The 27,544-nt window shown below is 34.8% G+C and overlaps 1 protein-coding gene across 4 annotated transcripts in view; it reads right to left on the bottom strand.

The window, feature by feature from the left end:
• The window catches only part of CACNA2D1 (calcium voltage-gated channel auxiliary subunit alpha2delta 1), a 359,436-nt gene that overhangs the window by 69,221 nt on the left and 262,671 nt on the right, over positions 1–27,544 (bottom strand). For all 4 annotated transcript variants that reach the window (XM_064421876.1, XM_064421879.1, XM_064421878.1 and 1 more), the window contains 2 exons: positions 11,881–12,039; positions 6,621–6,725 (listed from right to left, as the gene is read on the bottom strand). In XM_064421876.1, coding sequence (XP_064277946.1) covers positions 6,621–6,725; positions 11,881–12,039 — 264 coding nt within the window. The remainder of the gene's footprint in view (positions 1–6,620; positions 6,726–11,880; positions 12,040–27,544) is intronic.

Genomic DNA, 27,544 nt, shown 5'->3' with positions numbered 1-27,544 from the left:
TAAGCCTTGCTCTATGATATATTTACCCAAGTGCTGACATACATAAAAAAAAATTAAAAAAAAATATAATGCTCTTTTCTTTTGATACCACTTATGTTTCTCTCACTGTTCGAGAGTGACAATGTGCCTTTACGCACAAAAGGGGTGTAAAGAATAAAGAATTAATATAATGTAAAATACACATTTGATTAATCTGAAAGTAATTATCTTGTTTAGTAGAAAAGCAAAAGCTGGATAGGAAACTTAGATGAAAGTTTCAACATAGAATTTTTTTCCCAAAATGGAAAGGATATTATTATGATAAGAATTAGTTGTTCTTATTAAAGAATGTAAAATGAAAAGAAAAAAGAAACCCTAAACCCTCTAAGCCTACTTTGTCTTAAGGAAATCTAGGAAAGGTTTCTAAACAGGTGACTGTTGAAAGAGCAGAATGTAAATACCTAAGGAAGCTGTGGAACTGGATACTTTAAAGAAGAGGTTACATAAACATCATTAGGCATGGCCTAGGTATTAAAAGGCTTGTTTCAGAAAGTCCCAGACCTCCAATTCTTGAATTACAGAAGAGCATAATCAAATCACAAGGCATTTCACAGGAATGAATGCACAGTCAGTGTATGGGGAGGCTGAGACAGGACAGACCCTCTGATGTCTAGCCTCAACCAGCTATGCCATATGTAGCATTTTGTTTGCATAAATAAGCAAAACGCAGTCTGACTCTCTTGCATTTGTCCCAAAACAAACATAATGTGCTTTCTATATTAACTGATATTCTATCCTTGTTGCCTTGATTAATCATTTTATGCCATCTGCAGCATCAACCTCAATGTGATGCACTGAATCAATCGCTATTACTACAGTGTTTGGAATTGAAGATCAACAAAAATAGAAGTATCAAATAGCCTCCTCCATGCCAAATTTGAAGGGAACAAGCTGCCAGTTGGGTTTTATGTAACAGATACACATGACTTTAATAAAACTGATAAGGTTACTTTTCAACAAAGCTATATTAAAACTTTCATTAGTCTTCTGCAGTTCTCAACACCTCCACATGGATTTTTATCTTGCATGGGAGATAAAAATGCCACGTGGCAACCCAGAATCATGCTCATAATGAAACATCAGTGTAAAGAGAAACTCACATCAACAAGGAGATGTGTGTGCAGACACATGCATGAAAAGGTTCTGCAAGCAGATCTTCCTAAAAGAACCCCCCTCAGCCCTGATGCAGTTTCTGCTGCACCTCTTTAAGTCTGCATGACCTCACCCAGGTGTCCACACACAGAACAGCACAGGGGTTGTGATGGCTGAGTGGAACAGTGAAAAAAGTAGAAAAAATGTAATGGATGTTACTTCCTTATTGAAGTCTCCAAGAAAGACCTGATGATGTTTGGCGATGTCTAAATATAAAGGGGTCAGTGAAAGATAGTGTGGGAAAGATGGGCAGACTGCTGTATTCCAAGAGGATTGCCAGGACATGGACACAAGGTAGCCTTGAAGGTTAGCTGAAAACACCACTGCTGAAAAAACAATGTATATATATTTTTGAAAAAGAGTATCTTAAAAATCACTGAACTCAGATTCCTAGTTGGGAAACAGAGCTTCACAACCATCAGGTAACTGTGGTTCAACATCTAAGTTTATGGGGAAAAAATGTGTGCCTAATATCATACAGAAAATGTGTGCCTAATATTATACTGAAAAAGAAAAAAAACCCCACTAATCTCACCCCCTCAAACAGTTATTGCATGGATTTATAAACTCAATACTTATATTGCTTAGTATTGTGCAGTTTGATTATTACTGAAGTATATTTGGGTAATGAGTGTCAAAGGAAGGAGACTAAGATACGGTGTATTTAAATTCATTATTGTAGTGGAATTAATTTGAGTTAGGAATCCAGAAACTGGGACAGTAGGTATATTGCAAGCCCTTAATTTATAAGTGGAGCTAAGAGGTAAGAAAAAATAAAAGGTAATTTGCATTTAGAATAAGATGCTTTTTCTGTGAATACTCTAATAACAGTTTCCACTTTTTACTTTGACAGAAAAAGTAATGGATTATGGAATTTTTGAGTACTGACCCAAGTTTCACCCTGAATATTTTAGGTCTACCATTTGTGCATATCATGGAACACACAATAAACTAAAAATAACAGCTGGAAGGTGACACATTCTTAAGGCAGAAGTGATTAGGAAAAGGGCTGGGGAGCAAGTTTAACCAGCTAGCTCAAGCTTTGTTCAACTGTTAATTTAATTACTTTGTGTTATATCCTGTGTCACAAGCCTACCACACACTCAGAAATGCCAAACCTGTTGCGGTGCACTCTGACAGCTGTTCAGTTCTATTCAAAGCTGCTACTAGTGTTGTGAAAGATGCTCCTCTTTTAATTTTAAGCTCTGTAAGTGACCATATAAAGTTACATTTGGTCAGTCTGATCCCTGACGAGATTTCCACAGCTACCCAAAGTGGAAATGTCATGGGATTGTTTGAATGTCCTTTGTAGTCATCTAGAACAATACAAACACCTCTGCCTAAATTAACATAATTTTGATTTTAGTTTTATTAACTTGCAGTTATGCACAAATGGATTGAAACCAAAAAAGAAAATGGTTCCCTCCACCGCTAATGACAGTACGAGGCTTATTTTTGGTTTTTTAAAATGAAAGTTTTACAAGTTCTCTCTCATAAATATTTCATTTTGTCACTCTATTGACATGCTGAATGTGTCCCAAGTGGAAGAAGTCAGTGGCAGCTTTAAGCTTCCCAGGGGAGTTCCAGCAAGTTGGAGCCTTCTCCCACGGGATGTCTACCACAGTAGCAATTCTGTGCCTATCACATACTGATATTCTTAATGGAACTGAGTTGTTGGAAAACTTTTCTTCATATCATTTCTTCTCAAACAATACTGTCAGAAAAATCTACAAAAACTGAGGTTGTATTAATTATGGTAGGTAATTCTGTGGGAATGGGACTTAAGACTGAATTTATGAGTTCTGCTCCTACCTGAGGGGTCAGACAAATCCTGCCTCTGTGTGTCAGGTCAGTTCATCCAACCCACACAAACCTCTGCCATTCTACGAAACTTCAAACAACTACAAGTGTATGAGGTATGTTTAAGGTCTTTTCCTACTCACATAAGTTGAGCAATCTTTCCAAATACAGATTCCAAGGGGAAAATTTGCCCCAAAGATTTGTGGTTTTCTATTTTCGATCTGGATCCAAAATTCTCACGATAAACGCCTACAGGGCAAACATTTCAATTAAATTTATATTGCTATCTTCAGTGAAGCCATCTGTAGGAGGAGTGCAAATAAAATGAAATTTAGCACCCTCATTCCTGAAATTTAGAGCATGTGTGGTATTTTACACATTTAATGTGAGTGCCCCAAATGTCACCATAAAGGTAAACATGCCAGTTTTTAAATATCAGGCTCAGCATGTAGTTGCAATGTGTGACAATAAAATCTGGCTTTATAAAGGGAAAAAGGCATGCAAAGGTGAAACACAACTGTGATTTTCCTCTTCACACAGATAAGTGTTCCTCCCAAAATCTGTGTTACATAAGTTTTATAATAACCCTCCTATTCACACTGCAAATTATTTATACAGACAGAAAACTATTTTATAACTATCTGTATGCTATTTCAAAAAGATAAAAATTTCAGATTTAAAAGGATTACTTTTCAGCCTCTAGATTCCAGGTTCCCTTTTAGTAGTTTTCAAGTGTTTATTGCATTATTTTACTTAACTTGGTGGTTGCAGCAAAGACACTGCAAACAAGAGTACTAAATCATGTTACTTGATGGCCTGAAACTCAAGCTTCTTTCATGGCATGGATTTACAAAGTAACTGACATGAAAAAGAAAATACATTTAGAGCTGAAGCAATTTTACATCAGGAAGATGGAAACAAGAATTAATAGATTTGAATAAATGGTATTTTGTTAGTATAGGAAAAATAAAGTAAGTTTAAAACTTCGTGGTGCCTAAGTGACTGACTGTGACATAAGACAATAATGATTAATCTTTTTTATGCATTATGCAAAAGCACAAAGATAAGTGGTCAAATAAATGCAAAGCAGGCAAGAAGATACATATGCTGATATATATTTATACCATGAACTGTTTCTACAGTAAAACAGAAAACTTTTCAACACCTTATATGGAATAGTCCCTCTACAAATTATAAATATCAACATAGTCTGAAATTCACTGGATATGTATGAACTAAATTATAAAGTAACTGCAATAACGACAACAGAAACTACACCCACATCTCTTTCAAATCTCATCACTTAATATAAGAAAGCAGCCTCCTCCTCAATCTAAGAAGGTAACACAATATTTGTGATTATGACTTAGCAATATTAAAAGCGTATGTGTATTTTGCATGTTGGAAAGTGTCTAATAATTACGTTATTCTCTCCTGATAATGAACTAACATTAAGTTACATACAGAGGCAACAACAAAAGAACTCTCATGTTATCATTCTGGAGTCAAGTGTAGCCTTACTAAGGAGAGCATTATCACAAGCATATTTAGTATAAGGCTCATTTTAAAAAATATTAGAATGTTATGAAAGATGTTGAGAGATTTCATTGTGACTTCTCAAAACAGATTTACTGGTGCAGTCTCATTAGATGTTTTCCAACCATAAATCTCCCTTCAACACTACAAGGATTGTTACTGATTTAAAGAGATAAGGGGAAAGCAAATGGTTCTTCAAATTACACCTGCTTAAACTTGGTACTGCAATTCCAATGTCACCTTGGAGAAAACCAGTAAGGACTGATACCTACAACCCAGTGCTTCATTAGACAAGTGACAAAATGGAAGTGTATACTAAGAATTGAACTGGCAGGTGCATAGACCATAAACAAGTGTAGAAAACGTGCCTTGCATTGCATTGGAAATGTATTAAATTATGTATGAGCAACCATTACTACCATTGTACATTTGCTGTATGCAATGAAACCTCCAAAACTTCCTTCACAAAAGGTAACAAGAAAGTGACTGTGTATAGTGTTCTATATATACCATTATACATAAAACCACCCCAACCCTTGGCAGTGAAAATTTACAGTATTAAATGATGCAATAAAACAGCCATTTAAAATTAGTAAATCCTACATTTTGTTTATTATACTTCACAGAATAATCAATTATAAGGCATGATGTGATTAAGATCACAAATCTCAGCCCTCCATATCTGTTTGGTTTGGACTGAATATTTTACTACACTTTCTTCCTAACACAGCAAATTAACTGAAAAAAAAAAAAAGAATAATACATCTTCCCCCTTATGGAAGTATTTCCAATAGCTGATGGCTGTTGTTGTAATGTGATAAAAAGCTACCACTATCTATCTACTACTCTCCAAATTTGAAGAGGAATCTGTGTTTATTTTCAGAGTACAGCCATGTGTATCACACATGGCAATGACTTCCATTCTCTCTTCTAACTGACAGTTTAAAAAGTACTTTCAACTCAGACACAAAGATTAACTAAACCCCACCATATCATTCTGTGTGAAGCACTACTGTAAAACAACCACAAAATGATTATTCAAGGTCAGTGATTGAATCACTGGTCAAGATACAAATTGAGCACTGCATTTCCAGCTCTACTTTTGAATGGATTAATTCAAACATATGAAGATTTCCAATTAAATACTTCCACTGCTTCATGCATAAACATCCATGGCAACTGCTGAAGTGCCTTTATTAATCACATTCTAACTTTTTGTATTTTTTTGAATACAAAACAAAAAATAACTCACAAAACCCCACAGATGTAGGCACAACCCCAGGCACTAGAAAAAGTAAATGCTTAGTTGCAGTGTGAATTCAGCTCATATTCCATTTCTATTTAGAAATGTGATGAATCTTCTAATAATAATAATAACAGTTTGGACTGAAATTTAATAGGAAACAACTTTATATGCTGCTCTATTTCATGCACACACTCCTGCATTTCTAAATCTTTAAGTATGCAAAGACCAGAAATTTGATTAGATTCAAAAATTAAACCCCAAACCAGCACAGCTAATAATCCAATTTTATCTAAACAAGAGAGCTCATCCAGGGATTCTCTTGTCAAACTCATAATTCTGCTTTAACCACAGGTCAAATTTCATCAACAGAAAGCCATCCCCCTTCTTGTTAAGACATTCAAAGGTATAATTAACCTCACTGGGAAAAATGTGGGTTTGTTCCAGCCCAAATCTATTCAAATTCAGATTCTAACCTTGAGTTCTCATTTGCCTTTGTCTAGCAAACAATAAATGCACATAGAAGATATTTGCAGTGAGGAGACAGAGGTACACATATATCATTTAACTACCTGTTTCTGCTGGATAATTCAGGAATTACTCTAATGCAAGAACGGTATCAATAGAAAGCTGAGTTCTTTATGGTTTACAGTATACTTCTGCATCACTTGAGACCAATGAAGTCACAAAGTGTAAAACATTAAATATATTTTATGATTTTTCAATTAAATATTATAGATTGAAAAAGATTTTAGTGTCCTAAGGATCAATACTAATAAGTTATTTTAAAGTACTTTATACATTTATGCTGTTGTATTTCATATAGTAAAATTTTTCATATATCACTCACTTTTTTGTCTTCATTATATTTGTGGAAAATTTCTTGTGCTCTTTCTTCACCACCATCTGTAAACAGCATAATAATCTTATTGCAGTTAGCTCTGGAGACACTGTGCTGTAGGAGATACAAACAGAAGAGTTTTTATATTTCAGGCTATAGGGAATAACAACTATTATATCTGATGGCTTTTATAGCTACACACTTACTACTTTAACATGGTAATGTCAAAACATAAATATTTTAGAATTTCATTCAATACCCCCCTCTACGAAAAACAAATAAAATAAACCAAAGCCACTTTTCTGTTCCATGGTACTTAAATATGAGTCACTTCAGATCCAGCACAAGAAAGTGGAATAGGGATTTGGTAGTTCATTTCACCTCCACAAACACAAGGAGAGCTCTTTAGCTCATACTCATCACATCAACCCCACGGTGCTCCTGGACAGATGTTCTGCATGAAACTTGCACAGTGAGAATCTCAAAATATTTTTACTCTTCTCTTTTCTCATCCTTACTTTTTTTATGGACATGTAATGAATTACTCAATGCTTATTTTTTTATGTTGGACTCAAAAGTTTTATGTAGCCACAAAAACTGTCCAGCTTGCTGACTGCTTGAATCAAATTTCTGTTAAGCATCCTAAAGGATATTCACCTTATAAGTTTTGAAATGTTTTTGTCATATTTCCTTAAATTGAGCTTCATCTTTCAAGTCTTTAATTTTTTTGTTGTTCTTAAAATTATTAATACTGTCAAATGAATAGCTAATCTTTAGAAAAGTATTTTAGAATAAGGTTTAGATAATATATTGTAGCCAAAATATGGCCACCTAGATTATTAAAATCTCTCCATCACCTACTTTTCCAACTATGTTGCACCTTAGAGCTGAAAAATAGAGCATGTTCCATTATTTCTGGACAGCAAGCCTGAAATAGAATTAAGAAGAAGCCCCTATGACTCCTAATTCATCAAAGTAACTAGCAAAGCCCCTGAGAAAAAGGCAGTGTGTTTTGCAAAGAAATAACAACGTTGTTCCACAGCCAGATCAATAGGGGTGAGCATGAATTTTGGCTCCTTTTTATTCACTTAAAGTTAGACTCTAAGCAAATTGCTTATTACTTCTGCAGCCATTCCTTGCTCTTTGTGCTGCATACAAATGGTACCTTGGTACTTGTGAGTAGCTGGATGTGACCGAGTAAAACCCTTAGAGGTCCAGGGAAAGAAATTCAAGTTCTCCTTCCATGAGCCTCAATTTTGCTCTATGAATTTACTCAGAGTCAGGAAGATAAATAGGAGAGTTTCCTTACAAAGTCCCCAGTTCCCTCCTGCTTTATTCCTTTGGCTAGTGACTGTCACTAGACTGGTCAGGTGTGATGATCCCACTCCCCTTTGCCACTTTTCATTCTACTCACTGGTCTAATTCCTGCTCAATATTCAGTGAATAATTACTTCTTTTCTTAATATTACTACTTCAAAATCTAATAATTTGTGAAAAAAAAAATCCCAAAGAATTTAGCTCAGATCCCTTACATGTAGCAACATATAATACCTGGCTTAAATCAATACTTTCTCTCCAGCCTCATCAGCACACTGTGTTTCAGTTGGGATTAAATAATTTATGACCATTTTTCGCTTGTGAAATATAACTTGCAAGATACTGCTTCGGGCTGCAATTCTCTTGGTATTAAAAAAGTAATAAAAGTAGGGTTGGATACCTCATAAATAAAGAAATTCACCTACATCTACAGTGATTTAATATATAGACCAAAATAAGATCAGAGAGACAAAGAAGGGGACCAAAATTTGCTCATATCATGGAACTTTCCTAGTGATTTGAAAGAAGCACTATTATGGGCAATAGAAACTTGAGCCAGGCTTTGCTTTCACTGACTAAAGCAGGACTTTTCTGTGACTTACTCAGCATATGCTTACACAGAATCAGAAAAAAGCAGTTTTCTCTCATCTCCTCATACTTAGAGAAGGGCATTACTTACACTACATGGTGTCTAAACCAAGACACTAAATTCATAGAAAAAAATATCCAAGATTTTAGCCCCCAAACATTATTGGAAATCTGAACATGAATAAATTCAAATCATATTGTATTACCCCATCCCTTGAACTGTTTAAGGCCAGGCTGAATAGAGCTCAGAGCAGCCTGGTCTAGTGAAAGATGCCCCTGTCCATGGCAGGGGTGTTGGAACCAGATGATCTCTAAGGAACTTAAAATACATCTTCCTCCTCCCCAGCCTCTTTCGGTCTAAAATGGAGAGATACTGGTTCAGGGAGTGAATCCATTACAGATTGTGAAAATCTGATGCTATAATTTCATCATTTTTCTGAACAGTCTGCCTTAGCAGTCCAATGGGCCAAAGCTGAATGGGAATGTGTTGCCTATACAGGAGCTTCCCCAGGACAAGAAACAACTTCTTAGCTTAAACAACAAAAGAATACAAGAGGAATTGTGGTATGTAATAATTTTTAGCTCTCTCTTTTATTTGATAGAGGTTGAGGCATTCACATTCTCCAGAAAAATTCCTTTGCTCAGGATTTTTCTCCTGGGAAGCTGAGAGGCCTCAGAGAAAAACTAAAACAATTCTTATCTCATTTGCTTCTCCTGTGTTGTGCTCATGTGTGGAATATGTTTGGAGATTGTTTACCCACAGGTGATTGCCAGGTTGGATTCTGGTGTGAGTTGTTTTGTCTCATTGGCCAATCAGGGCCAGGCTGTGTCGGGACTCTGGAGAGAGTCAGGAGTTTTCATTATTACCTTTTTAGCATGCTGTAAGTATCCTTTCTGTATTCTTTAGTTTAGTATAGTATAGTATTCTTTAATATAATATAGTATAATAAAATAATAAATTAGCCTTCTGAGAGCATGGAGTCATATTCATCATTCCTTCCTGCCATGAGGGTCCTTGCAAATATAATAATAGGTCTTATTTTTCCTTTCAAACAGGCAAGAAAGACATGATCTATTTTATACTGCATCTAAAATTACTTTTGTTTTAAACAAGTTTCACATCTTTAAAATTAACTCTGTAAGTGGCAGGTTACAATTATATTTTGTGACATGACACTTCAGGAATGCATTTCTCACTAAGTTTTCTTTAAGAAACCATAGATAGTAAAGTATGAGGGAAAAAATCCTCCTGAACTGCCGAAGCTGAAGTATTATGCTTTTCAAAGAAGAAAGTTAGTGTAACAATAAATAATAGGGAAATGCTGTATGAAATTTATGTAATCCAGATTATTGTTAATCACATGAATTATTATGCTGAAAAAGCTTGAGTGTCTATTTCCATTTAGAAACACATCAAACAGCAATTTTTTTCATGGTATGAAACATTAATTTAGTATACTGGAAAAGTGTTTGAAATAACTGTCATCCAGAAACAGTACCCACAAAATTATTTTGAAAATTTGAGAAATACTTCATTTATTTGGACCTTAAAGCAATTGGATTATTTGAATTCATATAACTGGCTGCTATCCCAAAGCATTTTTTTTTTTTAATTTAAGCCTGTATTATACCACCATATTATATTGTCTTATCACCAGAGCCTTGGCCTAAACCCATCACCAGCCCTTTACTCTTCCTGCTAAACAGATTTGGCAATTTGTGCAATCCACAATGTCCAGTCATAACTTCTAGGCTTGCAGAGATCATGGGAGGCTAATCACACTTCTGTCTCCAGCTACAAAAGAGATGGTCCCACTTTAACACCCATCTCCAATTATTTTTTAAGCAATATTTTAGTCCTACAAAAAAGTCCAGTTTGAGGCTTCCCCTGTGTTCAGCTTTTGTTAATGTTGCCTGTACACCAAGTATGTACCTGGTGCTGCACCAAATGTAATCCATAACTTTAAGCAAATATCAATGTTATGAGGAACATATTTGGCAAAATTTATTTTCTTCCTGGTTGCCTCTGCATAAAATGTCAACATGTGCAGAACAGGGAAAATGCCACCCAGCCTGGTCCGAAATATCCAACAGACTTCAAAATATTGTTTGTGGTTTTATATAACCATCAGCAGAGGACACCCACTCTTTTCTCCCTCCACTCCTCTGCTACTCTGAATAGTGCTGAGAAAATTTCCATAAAAACATTGCATTTCCTTTTTCTCCATCAAAATTTTACAAGGTTATAATTTTTTATAGCAGAACTAGCTAGCCTTTAAACTGCATATACAATGTCAGGGAAGTGTCCTGAATTTCAGAATCTGGCAGATTGGGGAAAAAAATGTAAATAAAAAAAAAAAAAAAACAAAAACCAAAACCACAACCACAAAAAAAAAAAAAAACAAAACAACCAAACAAAAAAAACCCCACAAAAAACCACCCAAAACCCACAAACAAACAAAAAAACCAACAAAAAATAAACAAAACAAAAAACCCCCACCTAAACAAAAACCACAAAAAACCCAAACCAAAACAAAACCAAAACCAGTAAGGATAAGAATACTTAAGCTACAGCTTACCTGCTGTAAAGTGATACAGCTTTATTTAAGCTAAGGTTTAAGATATCATGTGCCTACTTCAGGAAGATGAGAAGTAGAAATATATTTTTAACAACTACATGAACCATTTAAAATTTACTGGTGAACACCAAATATTTGCTGAAAATGGGAAACACTTCTATTCAAAAAGCTAGTGTCTGGTTAGAAAATGCAATGTATTTAAAATATAGAACCAATGCATTTAATTTTTGATGAAGTTATTCTTTTTTACATGAGAAAGAGAAAGGAATTAGAATAGTCTCAGTGAGTGCAGACTATGATTTAGGCATCATCAGTGCCCAGTATTCCTCTATTAACTAACTCATTTCCTCCCCTCTATCTTGCTCAAACCATGGTAAAGTATTTATGACTTCTAACAAGTGTGAAATTGTATGTTAACTAATCATTGCTAGGAGATGATGTGGTAAAATTGAAATAATAACACAGTAACACAGATCTTTCCATTTTAAAATTAACTGCAAGTCAACCACTACCACAAGTATGTGTCAGCTGTGAATTACATGTAAAATGAAAAAACAGCTGAATGAACAAAGCAAAACAGATTGAAAACCAAATTAATTCCAAAGTCTTAGCAACCTGATGGGGAACCTGTAATGAGAAAACATTGTTGGGATAAATTTACTTGCTAAATATAGGTTTGCATTTCTACCACTTAGTTACACGATGAAGGAGCATGCAGTGGCCTGCTGAATATTCCAGTTCTCCTTCTTCACTTGACAGCAGACAGATCATACTTAAATACTTACATTTAGCAGCTGTTCAAAAGCATAGCTAAAGCCTTTTTTGTAATCCGTAATTCCTTTAGCAGAGATTTTATAAACAGCTTCTTTCAGTTTCTTCTTGTTCCTCACATTAGCTTGGACAAGATGATTAAAGCAACTGACATTCTGAGCATTATTATTGAACTGAAAAATAAATAGAAATAGTATTAAAGACAGTTAATTTTCTTTTCTGTGTACTGTAGCAGTAAAGATTCATGTTTTCTGGATGTTCATGAGATAAAGAATGTCAAACCTAGATTTTCATTTCCACTACGCTGAGATCAACCAGTAGTGACTGGAGAATCCAAAATGAGTCTAAATATTTAAAAAAAAAAGGAATATGATACTTTACTCTGTAGCAACCCAAAAAATCTACTACAGTGGAAAAAATCACACAAATTTTGTTTCAAGTTTACATAAAGAAATAAAACTTAGAAATGCAGAGTTGTGGAAATTAAAAAAAATAGATAAAGATATATTTTAACTTTTTTAATCCCCTGAAAAATATTGGTTATCAGGTGACTTCCATATTGCATGAATTAGTTTGGCGTTTTACAATGTAACTTGCAGATCAGACTCAACTGATATGTAAAAATTATGGAAAACAAAATACACTCTTGGAAGCACAGGAGAGTACAGCTGCAAATATGAGAATACTGATGATAGCAATAGAAATTTGTGTCTTGAGAAAACACATACTTCTACTGTCTTATTCACATATCCATAAAGACTACTCCCTGAAAAGAAATTTATATGATATTCTGACATTATGTAAAAACACACACAGAAAATTTTTTAAGTGCAAAATATTGTCTGCACAAGTGGAAATCAGTTTAAGATTGCTTTTATATTTGTCTCCATATAAATATACATATATTCATGTATACTAAAATACAGACCTCACAATTTACATTTCAACTGAAAGCAGATTATTTTGCCTCTTCCTGATTATGGATGTTCAGTGAAAGTAAACATAAATGTAATTTTATGCTGTCAACCTGGTGCAAAGCCTTAAAATAACATAAAAATCAAGCCTTGTTGGCTTAAATCTCACCACTGCTAGCTAGTTCAACAGTGCTCTGTAGGTAAAAAGGTAAATAAGGTCATAGGTTTCAATAAATGCTCAGCTACTTACACTTCTAAAATAAAGCACTGAGTACCAGGCACAAAGTACAGAGGGAGAACTGCTTTCAGCAGCAAATACCAACCTGTAAATGTACAACACTTATAACAAACCAAACTTAAAGGATTAATAATATTAAACCATTTTTAATAACGCCTAGTATTTCAATTAATGTTATTAGGGGTTTACACTGTACCTCCTTAATGTATTCCATATTGCTCAAAAAAGAATATTTTTGGGACCAAAAAAACACAGCCTTTTTTGCTGCTTAACCAAAACCATGAAATGATCACACAGCTGTAACCAGTTCACTCTAATGCAAAACTCTGACAGCTTCAACAGTGCTTCCAATAAAAGCTTCTCATAGAAGTAACCATTAAATCACCTAATGATTATTGGAAACATAAACCATGTGGAAATGAAAACAATTATGGAATTATTTCAGTTTGCCTCAACCTAAATTTTTAGCCATGATAGGAAAATTACAGACATAAAGTAATTTTATAAAGACAAGGTCTGGAAACCAATTCAAATTGTGAGTTGTGGTAAAAGTGCAAAAATTGTATCTGGAAAGTAAAAAAAAAACAAACAAAAAACCCAAAACTTTATCTAGTAGGGAGCTCTGCCCTACACAAGTCAATTTCATCTGAAAAAATAAAGTGAAAATACTCCTCTGCTTCACCAGTGATATTATATAGAAATTATTTAATGACTTAATATAAAAGAAATCCTAACTTCAATCCTATGGCCTGTGCATGCCTTGTCTTGGCTATAGCAAACAGCAGTTTAGACATTCAAGTGAAAATTTAGTGACAAGAGAAAATTTCTCCCTGGAATGTCAATAACATTAAACTGCCAATCTAAGTCATTTGCTACCAGTTCTGCAAATATATCAGGATAATTATTTGTAAGAAGGTCAGGAGGTATCCAGCACATGGATTGGTAATTATGGCTACAGAAATTATTTTGAAAATATTTTAAGGAATGCTGATTCAAACTGTGCAGGGAGCTGACAAGGAAACTGCTATACTACTCTTAGACATTAAACTGCACCGCACTGCTCTCACACACTCTGTAAAGTGAACAAAGGGTCAAATCAAAGCATCTGCATCTGTAGATGCACAAATGCTGATGTAAAATGAAGGAGAGAAATGACACATTTGTAGCATGGAGATTACATCAACCAAAGTCTGCAAATGCTCTAATTTAATTAAGCAAATGTATGAGCCAGCTGTTTGCAGAGACATCAGTCAACATTAATGTGAATGCCAGTCAGAAAGGCAGATGAGCAGAGTTTGTGATTCGATGAAGGAATCACTAGATGGAACAGCAATCCTCCAGAATGAACATTTCCCTGTTTGCTAGGACATGAAGGCAAGGTTCAAATCTGACTGATGAAATGCTGATAAAGAGGGAAAGAAAATTCAGGGGTGAATTTAATTAATCAGAACTCCAGTAAAGTATTGAAGTAATGGAAGGATTTTAACGGTAAAAGAGAAAATCCTTAAAACTGACTTTTAATATGTGGCAAACACCAGGATCATTCAAAACTTAGAGTTAGCCAAACTGAGGTAGATTTTAGTTATCTGAAACATAATATCAATAGTGGCACTATGATTTTTTACACATTAAGATTTGTAAAAATTTACACATCTTAATTTACAAGCCAAAATAACTGCTCTAAGCCTTCACTGATTACTGGTCACATTGTCTATACCATAATAATGCTTATTTCAGTTCCCAAGATTTCTTGAAAACACAATCACTTAGTATTTAACTGAAGAATGAACATGTAAGCTTTCAAAAACTATATGACATTTCAGCAAGTCCATGTTCTTACAAAATCAAATCCTATCAAAGGTGTAAAATTAAGGTAATTACAATCCAAGCTTTATTGAACAAAGTACTCTCAGTGTATCTATGTGAATTATGTCAGTTGGGTATTTATCAGCCTGGCATTCCCCCTAATTATTGCAGTAAATATAAACACATGCAACAAAAGTGCTATCGGAAAAAAGGAAATAAATAGAATTTTTTTATGATGCCATGGGCTCAGTGATTCACTTACAAAACAATGTATGACATTTGGAGGCAAACCATTCAATTGTTCAAATGTAAAGCCACGCTACAGAGTCTGTCACCATCAATGACAGCTTCTATTTTTTTCAAGTATATGAAAAGCTTATTCCTTATCTAAGCTAAAATAAAATAGGCTTTCAGCAAAACAATTGTAAATCATGGAAAACAGGATAACCTTGAGCTTTTATTTTAAAGCTTCATGAAGTATTAATATAATTAAATCTGTCTTGTAATTATACCTGCAAGGTGTAGGATCTAGATGCAGTTTCCACTGGATTATTTCTCACTACCCCATTTATTTATATCCTATTTCATTCTCCACCTCTGGGATGTCCCAGAACAATCCTCTGTTCTGAGGAAATTAAGACCTTCTCGTCACAGGTTTTGGCAGGAATAACTAAGCCTGCTACTGGGGCATAAAAAGTCTCAAGAGAACTCAATCTCATTGACCTCATACCACCAGTACAATCTCAGGTCATATATGGGGCAACTCAATAACCTGAAAGATAAGAAAACCTATTCAACTTAATATGAAAGTCCAAATGAAGGGCTTTGAACCTAATGCTGCTTGAACTTTGTCATCCTGGAGGAGGTCTGAGACAGAAATACTAATCTGACAGTTTTACAAGGACTTTATCTTCTGATTCAGAAGAGGATCAACTTGTGAAAACCAAGTGAAAAAAAAAGCAGTGAAAAATTATAAAGAACTGCAGCAAAAGATTAAAATGCTTGAGAGCTTTCCCCTCCCTTGGGAAGTTCCACTGAGCTGTGGGCTCCTCCAGCCACATGGACCTCTGCAAACCCAGTGCCCCAAGAGTTGAACTTACAGAAAATATGAGACTGTCATTCTGAACACCTCTTCTAATTCCAGAATAGTTACTTATGCATTGCTAAAAGCCTCCTCTTTTCCACAATCTCAACCTGGAAATCCTTCTAATAAAATTATTAAAATTGCTACCACAACATGAGGTTATTAGGGAATTCAAGGGAAGTAAAATAGAAATATTGGTTTATTGCCTATATCTGTTCTACTTTGTGGATATGCAGGTCAAAGAATGAACAAAAAGACCCTGCAGACTAGTGTTTTAATTAAGAAGACAGTATAAGGCGTAATAAGGGGAGGATGAAAATAAAACCCTGGAGAAGATGTCTGAAATGAAGAAAGGAAGTATAAGAATTCAGCAAAAACTCTGTGATTCAGTTTGGAAAGGACAAAAATCTTCTGTAAAGCATCTCATTACTGCAAATTGCAAAACCAAACGCCAATAAATCGAAATCGTCAAAAAAAGTTTTCAAGTTTCAGTCACTAGGTGGCACTAAAACAAAAAGATTTAAACTGGTCTTAACAGTACCATGAAATGTGGAATTTTACATTTCTGGTGGAGGACTTTGGTGCTTTCTATAACTAGCATTAAATTTTCATTTCAACTAAAACAATAAAAAAATATTCGTGTTCTAAATAGTTGAAAAATCACACATATTAAAATCTAAATTTCCTCCTTAAAGGAAAATTTCCACATCTTGAACACAAGAGGTCCCAACTGTAGGAGGATGAAAATTAAGGAAAAGCTGTAAACCAGCTATTTTCTAAATGTCCTTCTGTGCCTCCAAAATCTGTGGAAGTGATAACATAAAGCAAGTAGGACCAGGTCTTTTTAAAAATTCAGATTTTCCCAATCATCCTTACCTACTGGCTCCTTTTTCTTTCAGTTTGTTTACTGATATATATTGATTCAACATACCATGTTTAATCAGAATCTTCTGGATTTGCATTTCTAAGAAAAAAACAACCCAAACCAATCCCCTAAAAACAAATGAACAAACAAAAAACCAAACAACCCAAAAACTAAAACCAAACGAAACAAAAATAACCTAAACCAAACAAAATAAAAACAAACATAAACAAAACACAATACACAAAAAAAACCTCTAGGAATATTTCCCTTTCCAAAAATTTCTGACATGAAATGAGAACCTCACTTAAACAGCATGAAAGTGGTGCATTTTTAAACATTCATAAGTGTTTATCTTTTATAGAAAATATTGTAAACAGGAACCAGGAAGCAATTTCCACACTTAAACTTTCTATAGAAATAAAACACATTTAAAATACCCAATAGGTTAATAAATCAATAACACCTCTGCAGGAAAACTGAAAGTTGAGGAAAATGTAGTGACTTTGCTAAAGACTTAGATACTACTGCTGTTGACTTTCAATGCACTGAGGTTTGTTGCTATGCTACTTCTACCTCGTGGCTAAATCAGCTTGGTGACCCAGTTGTATCTATACGTATTAAATGAGCAATAGTGAAATAGATCTGATTTCACCAGGCTTTCATTTTGTAGCTAAATCCGGCTTTGTCATTTTCTTTTCCTTTTTTTTTTTTTTTCCCCTGCTGCTTTAGGCTTGGTAATAGGATTTCAGGGTTAATCCCAAGAATAACTGAATCTTGAATAAGGCCAGTTAGAATCTGTATTTGAGCAGTGAGAAGACATTATAAATATTTATCAGAACCCATTTAGAGAATAGTATGAAGGCAATTTGCCAAGTTTTATTCCCATGTAAATTCTCAGTACACAGAAAACCTGAGGTAGTTCAAGCAATAAAGGTTTGTAATTTGACATGAGAAAAAATAATACGTGATATCAAAGTTCACCATTCATATCTTGCTATAGAATAACTTGTTTTTTCTTCTACGACTTATGTACAGACAGTCTTCAGTACAATCCTACAGATACATGGTATAGAAGATATAAAAAACTTATTCAAGTACTGAGAAGCCACCTGCATTTCTTAAACTGGATTTCAAGTCTCAATGAAACAATATTAGGATTATATGCCAATTTCCACTACTGGCATTTTGTGAGATTTAATCACATTTCTTTCACAAATGTATATATGTCCATCACACACCAAAATTAGCAGAATTCAACAATAAAACTGTTAGATCAATAAAAAGCTGCTGAAAAATATTCCAGAATAACATAAGATAAATATTAAGGAAAAGACCAAATACAAGGCCAGAGTGTGTTCTCAGTCAGCTTTTTTAACCCTTATAACCAATATTATTATCTGCTCATAAATCAATGCAAAGTTCCCACTAAGTACCCCAGGATTAATGTTCAGACCATGAAGTATGATGCTGCACTGCCAGTCTCAGATTTACAACACAGAATGTCAGTGTAGGTTTAAAGATGAATTTGCTTAGCAAGATGAAATTTATGGTCTTTTTATGCTGCTGTGGCTAAGTTAGCATGTATTATTTACTTAAAATCATGTGTTTCTGACTTCTACTGAAAAATTCAGTACTGTAAACTTCAGCATCTCCCCGGGAAAGCTGGCTGATCTAAACCACAGCACTGCTGTAGTGCTGCAGCTCTGCAGCCTGCCCTCCGTGGCACTGCTCCCCAAATCCACTGGGGAAGAGAACTGTAATAGGAAGAAACTTCCTAGAAAATTATTTTGTAGATATTTTCTTGTTATCACTTGACAGGGAGAATCTTCATTCAGTCAAATTCAAGTTGTTTAAAACATGAAGCAGGCTTGCCAAAAAGATGAATCATGAGAATATTTCAAGCTGGAAGGGATCCATAAGGATCATCAAGTCTAACTCTCTGCTCCATGCAGGACTACCAAACAATAAACCACAGAGCATTGTCCAGACACTCCTTGAACTCTGATAGGCTTGGAGTAATGACCAATTCCCAGTGGAGCCTGTTCCAGTGCCAGATCACCCTCTCAGTGAAGAACCTTTCCGCAGTGTCCACAGTGAACTTCCCTGACATTCCTCATGTTCCCTCCCTGGTCATCAGAGAGAAAGATTTACAATTAAACTGTTACCTATAGATTCTCCTGATATGTGAGGTTACTCCTCTGGGTATGAAGCTGAATGTTGAATTGGTGCAAGAAGTTACAAGACAGACACACATTTTAGCATCAGCTTATATGCAGAGGGACAGCAGGGGGCTATAGTATCACCTCTGCATTCTCACATCTTGACTCCCATGTGCCTGCTCCCCTTTTAGGGCAGAGACTGTGCCTGGCTGGGCAGGTGCCTGGAGTTCCAGAGCAGCCAGGAGGCTGCAGTAGCACAGTGCTGACATGGGAGGTACTGCTAAGGCAGGAAGTGAGAGACAGGAGGGAAAAGTGTGAGCCCTGAAAGCGTGAGACTTGAGAACTCCATCAGTATTTCATTGATGCTTTTCCTAAGTTAGGAGATCCTTTAGATTCACTCCAAACTAAGACACTGCCACACATAATTATTACCTAACAAATAGATAACTGTTATAGACGGTATGTTTTTTAAAGGTGGATCACAGAACAAATAGCCCCCACCTTGTTTCAAAGCTTCAGGATAGCCTGCATTTTCTTCTTTTTTCACTAACATCATGAGTCATCTCTCTCCAGAAGAATCATTAAAGCCAGCCCAGCCTCTTCTGAACTGGTAAGGAATGAGTTTATTGTTTAAGAAAACATTCTCCCACACAAATTTTTAATGATATTGTCACAATGCTTCCTGATAACAGTCTCCTAGTTGGAAAGCTGACTCAGCAATGCATTTTTGGTCCAGCATCTGAAATGCCATAAAATATCCCAAGATCAATGACATGTCTGAAAAAGCAGGGGCCTCTTAAGAAAGATTTGTGATTTGCTGAAAATTAAGAAACTGGAAGGATCAAACAGATTTATTAGCCAGTGGAACCATGAGGTAGAGCTATCAAATCTTTTTATGTTCCACTAAACTACACATTTTAAATACTACTTTTTATATACTACTTTTTATACACTACTCATTTTAAATGCTACTAATATACTAGAGAGCTCAGATTTATTCTGGAAATCACAAACCCCCATGCCATGTGTTGTTAGAAGTCTGACTCCCCGACATTTGACAGCTATAAGAGGAGACAATAAAAATGTGTATTGATGCCCAAAGCAATCCCTCGAAGTAGGAATGGAGGTGACTTTTCTAGTCATCTGGATCTGTCAGCTATATTGTACAGTAATAAATGTACAGTTTCCAGCAACGTTCCTGCTCCTGACATCCTAATGCAGAATTTGAGCTTCTAATTTCCACTCCCTTTGGCTGTTCATGCACTCAAGCACACTATTCCCTAGAGTTAACACTTTGTGACAGATACAAAATGAAACAGATCTTGTTTTTAAATTTGTACTATTCCTTTTCCAAATCTTTCCATGTCTTTTTTACTATCGTATATCCATTTTCCTTCTACAGCAAGCTAAAGTTACAGCTAATACTGTAAAGTGCAATTCATGTTTGCACAGGACTCAGTATGGAATATTTAAGAGAAGAACCCTTAAACAGAGTAATGGGATGGATTTAGTTGGTTTGGAGATGAAAAAGTTGTGTTAAACAGAGGTGCTGGTCCTAGAGGTCTCTAATAGTGAAACTCATATGTGTGCTCACGTGAATGTTTTGCATTTGTTTGTGTTATCTGTGTGCATGACCTGATTTACACACACACACATATATATATATATATGTGTGTGTGTGTGTGTGCCTATGTAGACATATATATGTGTTATGTATGTATGTGTATATACATATGCTCCATATATATTGGTCCAGTTGGGAAGACATTTGGTAGGACACATGGCACAGAGCTGCAGCAGCCTCAGCTCTCTTGGGGTATTGAATCTGGCATAATATGCTTTCCCCTATCAGGTAAAATAGTAGGTGTATAAAGAAATAAATTCCAGAGTTCAGATGGCTTGGTTATTAATTTGTAATTCTAAAAGAAAAATAAAGCTTCTAAAGATTTGCCAATTTTATTTGTAGCTATGTAAGGCTCAGTTTAAATAAGAAATTAAGAGAAAAATGTTGAAACACATTCTTTCTTTCTAAATCCTGTAGCAGTATATCAGGTATGTCCAGATGGTCTTTGAATAAAAACATGAGTAGCTTCTGTGTGGGATCTGTCTGGCTGTAGTGTTACAAAGGCTTAGTAGCTTGTGCACAGTTCAGAGGTGAACTTGGCTTCTGGAGATGGTCCTTGTCTGAGCTGTAATTTTCAGAGAGAAAAGAATTGACATGATTTTTATGTTATATTTGTTTTTAAACACTTACATTATTATTTAAGCCAGATATTCCAGAAGAAATGCAAGCAAGTACCACAAGAAATATTATCACTGGGATGGAAAAGTAACACTTAATTTTCACCTCTCTGTCAAAGACTAGTCTGTATTTGTCTGCTTTATGTAAGTATTCGCCATTTGGTCTTACTACACAGATAATATTGTAGGGCTTGTTAAGAAATTTTTACTTACACTAAGGATAAGGGAAAGCTTAACTACTGAACGTTTTTTTTTGGGGGTTTTTTGGTTTTTTTTTTTTTTTTTTGCTAGACAGACATGGAAAAACTGTTAAGTAGACTGAGAAAAGAAAAAAGGAATTGGTACGTATTCCTTGTTTGGAATAACAAAAGCTTTGCAATATTTACTGTTTTGAATATTTGTATCACACAAGGGTCATGAAGTATTTTCCAGCCCATTAATAACTAAGGTGGATAATGAATAACTACTTGGGACAAACATTTAAGTTGTCAGGACAAAACAAAGAGAAAAAAACCCTAACCAAACAACCAACCAATCAACCAAAATCTTGACATATTCTTGATTTCAGGCTAAAAGGGCCAATGAGACACTCCAATCTGACCTCTTGCATACTGTCTCGCCACCCACCTATCACTGGTCATTAAAATTCTCTTATCTACTTCTGCAATAAACCATAACAAATACATTTAGTGGTAGATGTTTGCTTAAAGTGCATCTTCCAGAAAGGCATTAAATATTGATATGAAAAAAACAAGAATCTTTCCTTGGAATTTTAAAGGCATTTTAACTGGTTATATGCCATTCAAATTTATTTGGCTTCAACTTGTGCTTCTTGCAGTGTTTTTACCTACAGGTTTGAGAACCTATGGATCCAAGTTTCCCCAGCAACAGCACTCCTCATCTGTGATGACATCAGCCATTAGATTACTTATTTCTGTACCCTAGAACAACCAAAAAAAAGCTCAAATTCTGTGAGTTTGAGAGCATGCCTCAAACTCAGCTTCTCAGATGATGCACTCAGGTCTGTGAGAAGATGCTTTCTAGAGCCAAGCAATCACCTGTAAAACACTTTCAGTCCTCAGTGGAGACACCTACAATATTTTTCATAATATCTGAGCCAATCATTTGTGTGTTAAATTACTGATATATTCCACATATATGTAACAGTATTCAGCCACAACAAAGGAATCATACAGTAAAAATCCAAGTTCAAACACTAATAATTTGCTTTCCAGGAGAGGAAGTGAACCATCAATCTATACATTATTTAGACAAAAAGTTGTCTCTACCCATGTCACTGAAGCTGTACAAGCATTTCTAGTTCCTCATGTTGGATGAAGACTGCAAGAAGCTCGAGTCCTAGTGATCCCTCACTTTTTCTTTTTCTTGACAAAAAACTGTGTAATTTGCTTTCCTGAGGATCAGGGCCCCACTAAATGGAATCTAATTTGAAAAAAGTCAGATAATATAATATTCCCCCTACCCTAATCTTCCTCTCAACTCCAGCCCTCTCAGCATTCTCCCTGGAAGACTTCTAACAGATTTTCACTGACTCCTTTCTTGACTTTCCTTTTAGAGAGAAGGTAAAAAGAAACATAAGTCTACAAGCAGATAAATATTCCATGACACTGTTTATACTACTGTAATTCCTGCTGCTAAAAAGAAATCTTTTTCCAACTTCTTAATAATCCCTTGGTTTCCATAATTTCCAAATTTTTTAAAAATTTTATTTGCAGAATACTCACCTTCATTACATTTGCTAAACCTGTCCTCCAGATATATTTCCCCTACATTTATTTCTGTAGATACATAGCCTTTCTCTACCTGTAATTATTAGCAAGGCAGAAATTGAATACTGGATTTTGATCATAACTTCTTTAAGAATTTTTTTCACCCTGCACCTGCAGTGCTTATTAAATATACCTGTGTGAAAAAAACACATTAAATTCACTTTCTCCTTGAATATGGAAGATGCAAGATAATGACCTACCATTAAGGAATGCTAATGATTTTCCATTAAGAAACATTGCTACTAAGATGTGTTTATCTGCAGCTATCATTGCTCCCCTTTTCTTGAAAATGAACCATTCAATTGAAGAGAAACTGAAAGGTCAGTTAGATGGATTGCTGTTAAGAGAATCAAGAAGCTCAACTCTCAGACTTAAACTTGCCTTTATATCACTTTTCAGTGACTAGGAAAAAACACCAAACCATGTCCCCCGCAAAAAAAAGGAATTACATGTATTTGTTTACTGCCTCACACAGCTATGATGCTGCAGCTATTGTGATTCATTACCTGAAATGCTTCAGGATTAAATTACTAAGAGTGGTTCTTATGCAGACATACTTATTGTAGAGGGAACCTGATTCTCTATCTAGTTTTTTATTTTTTAAATAATGAAAAAGATGGCAGGCATCTTCATATTTTCTCCTTAGCATTGTACATTAAGGAAAATGAAAAATTAAGAACCAAAGTACATGGCAGAACCCTTCATACAAGAGTTTTTTCCTCATTTCTTCTAGATCCACCAACAGAAATACTTCAGTTCCACTGATACCATGGTCATGTTTATTTTCTCCCTCAAGTATTGATGTTTGCAAAAACTAAGCACCACTGAACTTTTCTGGGTCAAAATTAAAAAAAAACACAGTAAAAACCCCTTTCATACCACTTGAGTATGCAATTTAATTTCAGGTCCAGTAAAAACATTACATTGAAATAATAAAGGAAACAAAGTTTAAGTTATTTTTGAATTAAATTCTTCAAGTTTTTGCCAACTGAAGTACACTTTTACAAAGCTAAAATTTCTAGCAAAGATAGTATAAGAATGACATGGTACCTGGATCTAGAATCTAGCATCCTCATCCCTCCATTAGGACTTCAGGCTAAGGTTTTCACCCATGGCATGTTATTTAATTTTTATAATAAACTTAAGAAAGTAGTTCCCAGAAGGAAGGAACATCTCCCTGTGTTTAAGATAATATAGGTGGAATATTAGCTGCAGAATACGGGATAGATAATGTAGCAGAAGTGGAAAGCAGCCCTTGGATGTATTGACAAAACTTCTAAAAAACTTTATTTTCTCTCTGTTAGCATATTAAAATATTTTAATTAGGAAGGCATAAATATTTTACCAGTTTAGGAGTAAGAGACACAAAGTAAACAGGTTTGCAAACACTGAACTGTGGAATTCCATGAAAAACTGCTATTAAAAATCAGTGGGAAAAGAGGTGCATCATCCACAGATTTATTTTTTATCCCAAACAATGATTTCATAGGCTGGGTGCACAGTTTTTGCTTTGAAATCAACTCATGTAGAAATCACCATCCCTCTGAGTTTACTCAATGTGCAGAACTGCACAAGAGCAGGAGATGAGCTTTCAATTTTCCCAGAATATGATTCTGTTCTATCTCATATGCTCTTGACATTTAATTTCCAGTTCCTAAGCAGTAAATACTAGTTTGGATTTTTACAAAGGCTAAGTGAATTTAAAAAGTACAGCAGCTCCTGACCTTTAACACATCTGTTGCTGTAACAGAGATTTCTCCTTTGTGTGGTTTTTCTGCACCTCTGCAGATTTGAAATACATTTCTCCTGCACACTACCCACAATCACAAACAAATTACACTCTCTGTGTCAACATCTGAAACCAAGCTACTAAATCACGACGTGCTGGGATGGAATTGCTGCCCCTATCATCTACTGCTCGCTGCTATCAAAGCCTCTAACCGGATTAGTGGGAAAACAGCTGTATTACTCATACATTTAAGCCCTTGCAAACAGCAGGTTTTCTCCCTGCAACAAAGCACAGCACTTCAGATAAGAAACATGCAAATCCCAAAAGAAACCATGATATATTAACCCCTGGATATCTTTTTACAACTTAACTGCTCATTCAACCTTTCTTTCCCTGGAAATAAATGCAGGAACCATGCTTATTCTGTAAAGCTTATTCAGTAAAGCTACAGCACATCTACTTTTAAGCTTTTTTTTTCCCTAGGATTTCCTCATATAAAAGGCACAGTTCATTAAATCATCCTGTCACTTTTAAGAAGTGATTGACATAAGCTTAAATCCATGTCTTTCAGTTGTGGGCATGAATCATCGTGCATATGGGCTTCGTGGGACAACATCTTGGCAGAGGTTAGCAGTGAAAAAGCTCTCTAGTTAACTCAAAACCCCAGACCAAAGACTCCACGGTTATTAAAGCTAACAAGCCATAAAACAACTGTCACATTTTAGGCCAAAAAGATCCATGAGGGAAAGAAAAATTGTGGATAACTTCTAGTTAGTGTTAGCGTTCATGTATCCATATGCTAATGCTGTATTATCTTAACATTTCACCTAGCTTTTTGGACTTTTTGAGTAGCCTATCACATCTAATACTGGGATGCTTCAGGAGAAAATGTTCTTAAGCAAAAAACGTGCAATATATTGAATAAATTTTCAGAAAATATTGAATAAATCTGCATTTATTTCACCCAGAAAAAAATGTTTAAGTTGGTTTTTTGCCTGTTGAGTTTACTAAGAAAGCACTGGAGTTGGACTTTAGATAGACTTATTCCATTATGGAATATTTTGTGAATCAAGACGATAGAATCGTAGAATTGTTTATGTTGAAAACTACTTGAAAGATTATCTAGTCCAAGTGTTAAACTGATTCTTTAAAAAACAAAAGAAATCTTTAAAAAAAAATCTTCAAAGACCAAACTTTTGTGTTCACTTCATTCACGTATAGAATGCCTTATAGTAGTACATCCATTTGTTTCCTATCTATAGTTTATTATTTCCTGTCTATTAAAGAAATAAAATATATATATTTTTTAACTCTTCCACCAAATCCCATTTATAAATCATCTGAATACATGACAACATAGATTATACCAAAGTAATTATAATGCTGAAATGTTTTTATAAAGTTTTAATTTTAGATTTTAAGGGAACAACATCAAATAGCACTTTATGAAAGATTTAGAGATGCCATGCTCTATTATGCACATTTCTGTGGTTGTTGCCCTCCACTGATGATGAAAACAATATGACCAAAATGTCCTCTTTGGTTCTGCAATCAAATTTCTGGTGTGAACTTCTAAAGTTCATTCAAACAAAAAAAATGGTCCTTATATATTGTAAGTAACAAACCCCTGGGAAAATATGCTGTAGAAAATATTGAGGGTTTCTGGTCCTTTTCTGACACAAATCCCAACCTTGAGGCCTCATTAGAATAATAGTGACCCTTAGCTAATAAAAGACTCACAGCCTATGGGAGGCTTAGCATTAAGCTACATTATTTCTGGTGATCTTGGAGCAAATGTAACAAAAGAGTTTGGAAATATGTGTAAATCAAGAGGTTGTAGGGGTCCAGATTTTCCAGCAGTGAAAGCTATCATAGCTCTGCTGAACACAGAAATCAATTTCAATCAGTTTAGATTGCAAGGTTTTTTTATTTATTTATATATTTTTAATTGGTTAAACTAAGAAGATTTCAGCTCCCCAATACCATTACAGAGAAGCTTATTTCCTTTAATAACAATATTAAAAAAAATCAGGGTGGGTTTTTGTTGGGTTTTTTTCACTGCAATTTACACCAAGGAAGATGGTCTTATCCACTATCCAAAACTTTAACAAATGAAATACTATTGAGAATGAACACTTATCTACTCCTTGCAGAAAGTTCGAGCAAGACTGTCTGAAAACATGAAGCAATAATTAGTTTTAAAAAATATTTATTTCGGTTAAATTTCAGGTCTTTCTCCCTCAGGCTGGCTACAACACGAATCTTCAAGTTGAAAATTATCTCCAAAATCATTCCAGTTACTCATCATTGAGGCTCTCTCTTGTTTTTAAGAATATGCCAGTGTCCTCATCTTAAACCCATAGAATCACAACTCTAGAGCTGAACAACTTAATAATAATAATTAAAAAAAATAAAAATAAAGCTTTTCCCAAGACAAGAACATGATAGCCAAGGTATTCTCCTGAAAAAGGAAAATTTTCCATTACTTCCTGATAGATTATTCCCTCTATTTTATTATTTATTATGAGAAAAAATTGTTTTGCCACTTATCAAGTGGCAAAGAACTGTAGAACTTCTCAAAAACATTTCTTGGTCAGGTCAGATATATGGCTCCACATGTACTGTCATTATGCATCAAACAACATGAGCAATCAAAATATCTTCTATGTAGAAAATCTGGGAACCAGCAATTATTTCAAGAGAATTTGCATACACCAATCTAATGGAAGAGGTTTTATACAGACAGTAGGCTAATATTGGAAAGGAAAATCTGGCTATGCAGGAGTTTATTTAAATTACTTTTGCCCTTCACTCAAATGAATATGAAATATCAAATCTAGGACATACATTTT

The sequence above is a fragment of the Passer domesticus genome, chromosome 5, assembly GCF_036417665.1.
Source record: "Passer domesticus isolate bPasDom1 chromosome 5, bPasDom1.hap1, whole genome shotgun sequence".
Lineage (NCBI taxonomy): Eukaryota > Metazoa > Chordata > Aves > Passeriformes > Passeridae > Passer > Passer domesticus.
This window is presented reverse-complemented; position numbering and strand designations above follow the sequence as displayed.